Genomic DNA, 11,417 nt, shown 5'->3' with positions numbered 1-11,417 from the left:
TTAAAAGATAGATAAGACAAATAGCACTTTGCCCGAACTGGGAATTAAACTCGCGATCTCTGTGGCAGTCCCAAACATTACTGAATGCGTTTTGGTGGATGTTGGTATGCAGATGACTTGAACGAGGCAGTCTATTTACACAAATCTGGACTTGCACAAATTTACTGCACTACTAGAGTGCTTGTTGCAGATTCTTGTCGATCTTCATATAAATAGGTATGAGGGCGACGGTAGTAATAGAAAGGTCTATTCCATATATGCATTTGAGTCAACAATGAAACAAAAATTTATCAGTACAATTATAATTACGCATAATTTTTACTAATGTACTCATAGACAAATATATACTTAAAATAAATACACGCTAGTCTTGATGGTCTTTTTCAATCGCTTTGTCCGAGACCTTTGGCACATAATGTGTTTGTTGGTCTGCAAATTTGGGAGGTCCACCTAGTTGTACAGTTTCTGGAACATTCATTTCTTCATTCAGCTTCTTAGCTAGGAAGTATATTTCAGCTAGTGCAATTATCAAAGCACACATAACACCAAGAAGTAGTCTAAATCCAAAGTCTAGCTGACCAATCATCCATTCGACGCCTTTAAATCCAAATAAGAATCCAGCAAATATAGAAATGATAAACTGGCCAATAGCTATTAATTGTCGGTTCACTTGTTTCACTGAAATCAAAATAGTAATATGTTATAAGTTTCCTATGATATATAATCAATAATTTCATGATGAACAAAAATACTTACACTGATAATTAATACTATCTTCTGGAAACCTCATCCTAACATTGTCTACAGATTTTGTCATTTTCCTGTACTCCCTTGCTTCTTGTTGAGCCCTCAATTTAACACATCTAGCCTCAAGAATCGGATTTCTTTTAATGACACTATTGTCTGGAATGCCAATTTCAGCTCCTTCTAATAGAGTATGCAAGTATGGTACATTTTTATCACCTTTACTTCTTAGCTTTTGTAAATGATTGTACAACCAATCTATATCAGAAGTTGTCAAATGCAAAACTTCTTCTTTTTTACTCTTTTCATTACAATCTTCTTTAGATTTCTTTGTTTTCTCATTACTATCTTCTTTGGCTTTCTTACTTTCATCCTTAGGATCATCTTTTTTGTTCGATTTCTTGTCAGAATCATCATGTGCCTCATCTTTGGAACCTTTCTCTTTAATTTCCTCCTCTGGTATATCTTCACTGTCTTCTACAACATCCTCTTCTATTTTGACAGTTGCTCTTATTTTATTTAAATTCTCAATATCTTGGCTATTGAGGTGGATGGGAGATGATTCTTTCTCCTCTTTGTTTGTTTTTTGTTTTGGTTCATAATCTTTACCTTTCACAAGTTTTATGATATTTGATGGGGCATCATCTTTAATTGCCAGGGTTTTAAGATAATTCAGCAAATTATTTGTTGGGTAAACACTGAGGTTGGTGTCTATTAAGGATCCCTGTAAATCCATGGTTTATTTGTTAGCAATATTTAGTTTGTGATTAAGGTCAGCATACAAATCTCTTAATTCTTCTTCCTTTTCTTCAAATGTATTATCGATGCGTTGACATTTAAAGTTCATATCATCAATGAATTGATCCCACTCCTTTTGCCTCTTTTCACGATTTTCTTGACGCTTCTTCTCATTCACCTGGAAATATGTTCAAATGCATATATTATTTTTGTAAATAGAACTGTACTCATTATTTGATGTAAAATTAAGTTGATTTAACATACTCATTTCTTTTTTTATGATGATAAAGACAATTAATATTTAACTTATCAAATTGTTAAAACAAGAAATAAGAAAAGTCTATGAACCTTATGACACTCCAAATACTCCTTTTCTACTTCTTCAGAGAGCTGCAATGCTTGCTCCAACTTCTCTGTCAAGATCGGTAAACCAGTTTCACCACTTTTCTTTATTTTCTCAACCTGACTGTCTTTAATGTCTGTCAGTTTTTCCAGTATAGAGAAAAGGTTCTCTACTTCTCTGTCACCACGCTTTTCCTAAAACATAAGTAACATATTATTACATTAAAGTACCTGGATGAATCACAAACCATCAATTTATGAGCTAAGTCATTATGACAGTACATAATATAATGTGTTCCTAATAATCAAAGTACTAAATATACTGTACCTCAAACTCTTTTAGCATAAACTTTATTTCTCCATTAAGGAACGGTCGGTGGTCGAACAGCCTTGACCAGATTTCTCCTATCTCTGCAAGAAATAATTCAGTTCACAGATTGCATCCCAATAACTTATAGGACAAGGAGATGGTTTAATAAATGTTTAATGAAATTTCTTAAGTCACAACAGTATTATACCATTTATATAACACGAAAAAGTAAAGATAAGGCGGTAAAGATATGTAATACAGTATAAAACACTAAATATTCTCCCATAGAAGTATATTGTGTGCTATTTAAAATAGTAAATAAAGTTAGCTTTGGCGACTACCGTTCTATATTACTTCTTTAAGTTACAATATATTTTTATCATAGATAAAACAAAAACTCACTAATAAGCACGTAAATATCGACGAAAAATAATTAAAAACACAAGTAAGGCAATACATACCTCGTGACAGTTCCGTCATTATATTAAATGTCATTCACTCTTCAATCTTTTTATTCAATCCCTTGACAGACTGATATGCAACACGTATGATTTCCGGTTAGCGTTTCATTATTAGACTGTTTCGCATTACATACTTAAACATAATAAACAGTAGATTAAATCGGCAATCGTACGACGTTATTCTAGTTATTAAATATTAAACCATATTATGTTGCAAGCCCAGTTGCAAATTTATATGAGTATACCATTACCATCTATCCATGAAGTTCTATTACACATTTATTACTGACAAATATTTTATCATTGGAGAAATGAAAAAGTATTTGTAATTTTATTTCGTGTCTTTTAACATGAGTCAAAACTAGAGATATTACCTATATTAATTAAATCATATTATCATTAATTAAATCATAGAGTTCTTTTTAAAGAAATGTCATACCGGATGTTCGGATTATTAAACTGGCAACATTATTGATATGATAAACCGTTCATTCATTTTCTGACAATCCGTTCTTTCAGTCTTCGATTCAATCAATTTAGTAACTTCATTCATCTTTGTCGAGAATGGGCGGCTCATGAATTGACGTGTTTAGATGCGATATTGTTTTTATTTGTGCAGAAGTGTTTTGCTGGTGACAATGTGTCCGATTTGTATTCCGAAGTTCGTTATCTTTGTGTGATTTGTTAACTATTGGCGGATGTGAAGTTTGGGACTTGAACCAGTGCAGCTTCGTGTTTTGGCCACCATGCCGGGTCTTATTGGTATCGGTGAATTCATTGAGGAAACTCGAGAGGATTACAGTTCACCTACTACTTCTACGTTCGTTTCCCGTATGCCGCAATGTCGTCAAACTATCAGTTCATTAGAAGAGGTAATTATCTATACAAATTTCCATTAAGTTTTTATGTAATTACGAATCATTTAGTTGCCAAGAAAAGAAAACAATGACATCTTGTAAGAAAAACATGATCTTCAAAACAATAAATTTAAACTGTATCAGTAAGCCTTTTCTGGCTGTTTAGCGGATGTGAATTGATACTACGTCCCAAAATACTGATACTCAATTTGCAAAATAAATCTTAATTTGCCAGCAGACTACATTTACGAATTTACACTTACTACATTGCATTTATTTATACCTATTTCACGGATCAGTTTTACTGCGTCAGCGTCAGATTTGTCTCAAATTACAAATTAAATATTATGAATACCTATTTATCGTAGTGTTTGCAAATCGGTCAATATTTATCTAGCTATCTAGGTAAGTTACATATATTTATTTAGGTAGTTAGGCATGTTAGGGGCGTTATGATTAGGCGAGGAGTGTAGGCGTGTTTCGACCTTGGTTAAGCCTCCTTGCTAAACAAAAATACATAACACACCCTGAGATATATTATTATTACGTCTACCCACGCACGTATTTGGGTATAGGTACCTACCTAAACATATTTCGCCAATTTCGTTACTACATAGCTTCGTCTTCCGATATATCTTCCTACCTATCTTAAACCAATTTATTTTGGTAATTATATCTCGGTGTTAACAGTGTTCGGCGAACATTTTAAGTCTCATCGAAACCAGCAAAAACTTGAAAGTTTTTAGAAGCAAACATAAGGTAGGTAACCTACCTATGACTAATAAACCTACCAAACTCCGTTCTGGTCTGTAACGAAACTTATAATAAAACTATCCTTATCATTTTTGTGGTTCTGGCCGTGCTTTCCCTAACATCGATTTCTCGGGTAAATATTCGCGACTAGGCACTCGAATTTATTAGATTTGTCGTGACTGTTATCGTAAATTCCTGGTTTGTATGTCAATGACTTTCAGCATGCATCTGATGTAAGCTAGGTAAGTAGGTAGGTAGGTAGGTTTTATCAAAATATTGGTAGGTTACTTACTCGGTCTTCCATACTGACTTTGCAATCGTTAATGTTTGATATGCCAAATTGGCCGAGATTTCATTCGTCTCTCGACCTCTCCCTAGAATCTTTGTTATTTTTCTCTCATAATAATCATTTAATTCATCAATAATTTCGAGTTCTGGTGAAACGGGACCCAGCGCGAGAGACACGCTTTTTTTATTATAGTCTTAAAACTAGGAGGACCAAATTGTAGATAGATAGATATAATTGTTTTTAAATAGAATAAGGCTTAGGCTAAACTCACAGTCAGCGAAAACCAATAAATTAATACAATTTCTATGCCTATCAATTAGGCTTTCGCACACATTTAAATTTATTAGTTCCTATTAGGTACCTACTAATATCACATGTTTATGTAGGTATATAATTATCTTGGTATGCACTAGACATCGTCACCACACATCGCTTGAACGACCTTGCAAGTAACTTAGCGGTTCATAGAAACGTCGAGTCAGTATTCAGGAATTCGACTCGATCTTTGTGAGCCATGGAGACGATAATATCGATTGTGACAGTATTTGCGATGCATTCCCTTAAGTTGATAGCTAACAGCTGTAAAATATCTCTTTTTAAGTTTGTCCCTTTAAATGCATATTGTCAGGGTGTAATCATTGAAATATGAAACAAAACCTTCCTTTCCTCTATAATTTTCAGTAAACATTTTCATTCTTTTCATTTTGAACGAATGGATTTTCGTACATTTTCATTGTCTGCCCAAGAAAATGCTGGTATGAGCATTCATAAATAATGTTTTGTAAATAAACTACAATAAAAACGCAAGCTAAAAAACGTAGGTATACCCAAGTAATAAAATCGCTGTGTGGAGCCAATTAACAACCTAACTAAAGAAAACAAATGCCTAACATAATATTACACCAAATGGATAGAGCTGGTAGAGCAGATCTGGGATTATAAGTAGAGAAAGTTAGACATTGATATCTTCCAACTACTTAACTATTTCAAAAGGAAACCTTGACCGGTTGGTCGACTGGTCGTCAAACAAGTTTCAAGTTGCGGAAGTATTTTATTTTCATTGCAAAAATGCAAATACAAGACTCTTTCGCGTCTGCGATGAAGGGTGATGTAAAAGAAAGCTTATTTATGCCTTGTTATGATATGACCAGATATGATGACTAAATAGCAATAACAACAAAGTTTGTACTGGTCATAAGTCATAACACTGAAAACAATTAAATTCTTAAATAGCTAACTCACTTACAGGGCTTTTATCACATAGGAAATTAGAGGTTTCTGACAAAAAAACTAACAAAATATAATGGCCGGGTGCAGCACTTCAGAGGAGTGAATCGCACTCTGATCAGAAATGGAAATGCAAATTGATTAAGCTACAGGTTATTTTCCCATACCTAACTAAATTGTAGCCAGTTTCCAATTTCCTGCGAGTGCTGGCCACGGGCTGTTATATCGGAACACGTTTCCGCTAACAAGTAAAACAAACTGAGATAGAAAGGTGGTAGCTTTATGAGCACGCGCACGGGTCACTGGGTCGACTAAGCGCTCAGATTTATGGAAATTATCAATTTAAAATACATTATGCATTGGAAAGTAGTGCCATTAACATTAACACACATGTGAAATTAAAATAATTGGGCTGTAAACACATTTGTCTATGACCTCTAAAAATACTTTTATTTTTACAAATAATCATTATTGGTGGCTTCATTTCATAAGGAAACAAAACAGCATGCAATATGAATCTCGAGTATGAGCGCTGGTCGCAATGTTGTATGCAAATTATGTAATTAAGAGTGTTGTGCAGCAGGGTAAATTGCAGTGTTGCGCATGCAAACACGACCAAAATGAATTATCCAGTGCTTACTGAACTCTTGTGACGTATAATGAATGTTGATGTCTTTTTGACGACATAACGTTGAGACACCTATTAAGAAGATTGAGAAATGATCATGCGGCCATTGTATCGGGAAAACAAAAAGATTCTTGCAGCATTATATGAAAAATTATTTGCATTATTTATGTTTTATTTGCGACTTGTCAGACAATACGTGGGTGTCGTCAGAAGGAAGTAGAATCTACTTTTATACTAAACCGTGTTTTTATGTCGTAGACTACGTCCTAGAATTATTTGACACAGGGTAAAGTCATAATTGAAGAGAAACGTTGATTATGTTGATCACCACTTAAAATAGACGTGGCAAGTCAGCTGAATTTATAACCTCGAGCGTCTGAATGTAAACAAAATTAAAAGATGCTCTTTAGTAACAACTAATTTACGTAATTTAAGAATAGTATACTGTTTCTACTATGCGTTTAAACATTTGGCTTGTAGCCAACAAGAGTGGAGAACAAATTGAATAAACGAATCGGTACTTAATCACTGTCAGATAGCCAACGAGTTCCGAGAAAAAGGAACTTACAATGGAAAAGCACATAATATAGGTACCTTTGCAATTCATGTGTTCTTAGATACTAATAATAGTAAAAGACTTTTTTGCTAAGAAATTTGTGAAAATATGTAAATCCTAGAAGCCATTTGGAACAAGATCCATGTCGCTTTCATTTTTTATCGAGATGAACTAAAATTTATACTATTTTTATTTTAGGATTTTTATAAATATAAAGCAACTCAAGGACCAAAGAAGAGAAATAAAGTTATTAACCGGTACCTAAAATATGAAGGAATAAATAGTTACCTAGGTCCATGATTAATTCATAACACGAACGTGACCTAAAAAGGAATAAAATTCTCTGCCGCTAAATTCATTCCTATTTTTCCTAATGTCAAATTAACCTCAAAACGAGAGTACAGTGTATGAAGAATGCTAACCTATTTACCGTACGTATCATACAGAATAATGTTGTGTGTGGTATGAAGGCCTTAAAAGGTCAACAACCAAATGACTCATCATTTATGTGACTATCACTGCATAGCGTTGACTCCGGGCACAACAGTAAACGCCTTAGATGTGGTAAAGATTAAATAATAACTTCTTATGACTCATCCCCGGTGTTTGAAGAAGAAAACAATCTTTATAAGAAGAAAATAAGTATAGAACTTTATTTTCGATATCTTTTTTAATATCTGCAAAGAACTTTTATTATTATAGAGGATTTTTATTAAATGACGTGCGTGTTTATTACTTGACAACTACTTACCCAGTACGAATTCGACCTTCGTACGTCTCGTGGTCGTCCATTTGTCGTATCATATTTTATGAACATTCAATTGCATGCTGAATATAAAATATTAAGACTCCAGACTTCGTTGTGGCGTCCCACCGTCAATGTATCTAGGTATATTAATGTACCGCCACGCAGGCGATATTATGCAGGGTAAGGCATGCATTAGACTCGTCCCCTTCAACCCTTCCGCGATAGGGCTACGGGTACTTGAGCACGACAACTTACTAACTTAAAAGTAACTCAAAAGGTATAGTGCTTTTAGTCCCTACGTCTAAGTGTTTCGGCATTCATATCAGCACAGGTTTTGTAAGAGCACTTACGCTCCTATCAAGTTACTAAATGCCTAGGGTTACTTAGGTCCGAGTACGCACTTATATTCTCTTTTTACATTTTGCTCGTGGGTCCCTACTAATACGTGAGGCTACAATTAACAAATTACCCGGCTAGTTGTAAAAAGGTTTTAAATAACGACTAACCATTTATGCAAATAGAATGAAAAAATGCTTAAAATGCAGTATGACCCCGTAAAAGCGCTTAGAAACACGATAGTAAATCTACATAAATATGTTATCTATTCAACACTACATCGCGTGTTAACGCTTTTTCAACATGGAGTATTGTAATAAGTTCATACATGTACGCTCAAACGCAACATAAGTTGACATACAATGTACAAAGTTAAAGCAAAAGTGAATTTTGATATTACCTACCTACTACGTTCGCCTTTATATTGTTGTATTTTGTAGTCAGTTCGATTTACCTCGGTAGCGATTAAAACGAATCTTTGGGTGACAGCTTTAAAATCTTGGAAGTTTAAGCAATATAGGGCTGAATGCAATAAAATAAAACAATTAAATAGGACAGCCGTGATTATGGAATGTTGAAGGAGTTCGTTTACCTCACGCGGAGCACAATAAGCATCTATTCAATGCAATACAATACAAATGACCAGTCGACGCCAAACATGGATCAGAAAGTGTAAAACAAAATTAGCACGAAATATTTTCTACACCAATTTTAGGAAACAAAAGCTACTAGGCACCTAGTATAATAATGTATTTGAGTGTTTTAGAAATATATCAAGCAAAACAAATTACTGGAACCAATTGCACTACGACAATGTTAAAGAAATAAAAGGTTTTAAAAGCTTCGTTTCATTGTATGAACAAATAACTATAGACAAAGCCATGAAGTTGACACTTTAGTGCAATCTGTGCAATTTTGTTTGCCGTTAGATATTTATTTTTGTGTATTAGTAGATATTTTATCGTCTCCTATGGCATTTGCTTGTCTTTGAAAACCTGTTACTCTCAAATGTCCAAAAAACTACAACTTTATAGGCTTCTAATATATCATTATGTCTAGTACAGTTCATCGACAACTCATTCATTTATCCGGAATAACAATATTTTTATTATGTAATAAAAAACACCCGGCACGAAAGCGAATCTGTTTATACGTGTAAAGAAGCAAAAAACTACGTCCATCGAACAGTAAAATAACGTGTGTTCCCTGATCAGATGTGATAAAGCGAAAGTACGAGGTACCTGCTTAGGTACTTGCTGCTTTTGTAATGAACTTTCTCTTAAATAAGTGTGGGTGTGCCTATTACCTACACTCAAATGTTATGATGATAGGAGTAATCAATATGTTACTGTTTACATTTCATAAATACATCATAGTGAGTTGTGAAAAATTAGGTACCTACTGCCTTGAAAGGTTGGGCGAGATCCTGAAGCACAGCCTTCATGGGTAGGCAATTTGTCATTGTTTGCATATAGGTACCTAATTGACACATTAGGATTCTTGCCTAATCGACGAAAATATATATTACCTATGAAGATCGCATTGACCACTCCAACTAATTTGACGACCATTATACTTGTACCTACTAGGCAAGCAGGTACTTCCTTGCGGTCGCAGTTCACAAAAATAATGATTTCTTAATACAAATAATTATAAAAGTCTCAGTAAAGTGAATAATTGCACGTAAGGTATTGTAATTTGTAATACTCGTAAAAAGTATTATGAATTAAGATGTGCTTGGAGGTTGATATTTTTTTGACCTAGACAGGAACTGGTTTAATTCTCGTGCAGTAATGACTAGATTACAGGTGCACCTAGAGATAATATCAGTTACTTGGTGATGCAGAATACAGAACAAAATACATTTGATCAGTAGTGTCTTTTAATAAGAGCTTAATTAGCTACACCTTTTGAAGCATGTTGTATTAATTTAGTAGATTTTAGTAGACATGCTAAAGTCACACTTTTAGTAATGTTTCATTCAGATCAAACGAGTAATTGTAAAAAATTGTAATCTATATCTTAAAATCGCTTACCTAGTGAAATTCTTTAAAATAAATCACTAATATAGGTCTAATGACCTATCTATGTGATTTTATCATCATCAAATATGATGTGATCAAATATCATGTCATCCAGACTTCATTTAAACTGAAGACAAATAAACGATTATGCGTACCAATATCCAATAAGTACGATTCCTGCCTAAGCTGTGTGAAATACAGTTTCATTTTCTCTTTCGCTTTCTATACCGTTCAATAACTGTTCAGATGAAGTCGTGCCAAGCTCAAACTTACACCTGCCGCCTATAACAAAACTTGGTTGGTATATTTCAATAAGTTTTACAGTAAAATACCTTTCTTATTGAGCCTGTAAAATTATTCAATGTTATAATGGAAAGTTTTATGAAACCGAGAATTTAATTGCTTATTTTTTTTGAAAATAGGTACCTTTGAATAGCTAGTTAAATTGTGTTCAATGATTAGCTGTTTGTTAAATGCGTTCGTTTGGCTTAGTAGTGGTTTCGCCCTAATTCTGTTCGCCCGGATCGGGCGAATGAACTATTTCCGATTTTTAATATATTTTGGGGCCAGTTTCGCCCGAAACAAATTTAATAGCGGGCGAATCGGGTCAAGTAAAATTTAGTAATGGATTATTCGCCCAAGTACTAGTATTATGCCTCTGACAAAATACGTAACACAGTCGAGCGCACTGTGTATAAATATTTTTAAAGAAAATATTTTACTTGCCGCATAAACGCACCCACAAGAACACAAAAGATAGTAGTATAATGCTGTCTCAGTCACACGTTTGCAAATTGTGCAGTGTGTTACCCATTATTTGGTTTAGTGGGTATAAAATACTGACAGTATAACAACATAACTGCGTAAAGTGCACACATGAATGATGTGAAATTTGATATATAATTTATTTTATGTTTAATGTTTCTTCAAGAAAGCCTGGATACGTTGAGAATAGGATATTCCGCCAAATTTGGTTAGATTAGATAGCGGACCCTAGGTTCCAAAGCGAAAGCTGAGGATGGAACCGGGAAAAACGCTAGGATGATGAGTAGTTATATACATTCAATTTTAATCAATAGCTGATTTGTTGAGCACATAATATTAGACATACAGATAAAACCAGATTCACCAAACAAAATTTAATGTACCTAAGTAACAATTGTGTACGAAACTGTACTTTTTTGTATACAATTTAATATTTTATTATTAAATAATGGCTTATTTTTTGAGGCATAGGTATTTGGGCGAATAGTACATTACTGAATTTTGTTTGACCCGATTCGCCCGCTATTAAATTTGTTTCGGGCGAAACTGGCCCCAAAATATATTAAAAATCGGAAGTAGTTCATTCGCCCGATCCGGGCGAACAGAATTAGGGCGAAACCACTACTAAGCCGTTCGTTT

General features: G+C 33.9%; 3 protein-coding genes across 6 annotated transcripts in view; 1 reads left to right on the top strand and 2 right to left on the bottom strand.

The window, feature by feature from the left end:
• Positions 1-286: 286 nt before the first annotated feature.
• On the bottom strand, positions 287-1,480 carry LOC142972852 (uncharacterized). The gene is made up of 2 exons (XM_076114210.1): positions 757-1,480; positions 287-678 (listed from the first exon to the last, which is right to left on the bottom strand). The coding sequence occupies exons 1-2, from the start codon at positions 1,478-1,480 to the stop codon at positions 365-367; spliced, it is 1,038 nt and encodes a 345-aa protein (XP_075970325.1). The 3' UTR covers positions 287-364.
• Positions 1,481-1,483: 3 nt separating this feature from the next.
• On the bottom strand, positions 1,484-2,667 carry Muted (biogenesis of lysosome-related organelles complex 1 subunit 5). Its single transcript, XM_076114239.1, has 4 exons — positions 2,596-2,667; positions 2,153-2,235; positions 1,831-2,019; positions 1,484-1,660 (listed from the first exon to the last, which is right to left on the bottom strand). Exons 1-4 carry the CDS (start codon positions 2,627-2,629, stop codon positions 1,484-1,486), a joined length of 483 nt encoding a protein of 160 aa, XP_075970354.1. The 5' UTR covers positions 2,630-2,667.
• A 463-nt stretch (positions 2,668-3,130) lies between these two features.
• Positions 3,131-11,417, top strand: part of Asap (ArfGAP domain of ASAP) — a 49,739-nt gene continuing 41,452 nt past the window's right edge. For all 4 annotated transcript variants that reach the window (XM_076114081.1, XM_076114064.1, XM_076114072.1 and 1 more), the window contains exon 1: positions 3,131-3,467. In XM_076114081.1, coding sequence (XP_075970196.1) covers positions 3,342-3,467 — 126 coding nt within the window. In that variant the 5' untranslated portion in view covers positions 3,131-3,341. The remainder of the gene's footprint in view (positions 3,468-11,417) is intronic.

The sequence above is a fragment of the Anticarsia gemmatalis genome, chromosome 1 (genome assembly GCF_050436995.1).
Source record: "Anticarsia gemmatalis isolate Benzon Research Colony breed Stoneville strain chromosome 1, ilAntGemm2 primary, whole genome shotgun sequence".
In the NCBI taxonomy this organism is placed as follows: Eukaryota; Metazoa; Arthropoda; class Insecta; order Lepidoptera; family Erebidae; genus Anticarsia; species Anticarsia gemmatalis.
Note: the sequence above shows the minus strand (reverse complement) of the source record. Positions and strands in the feature narration are given on the sequence as shown.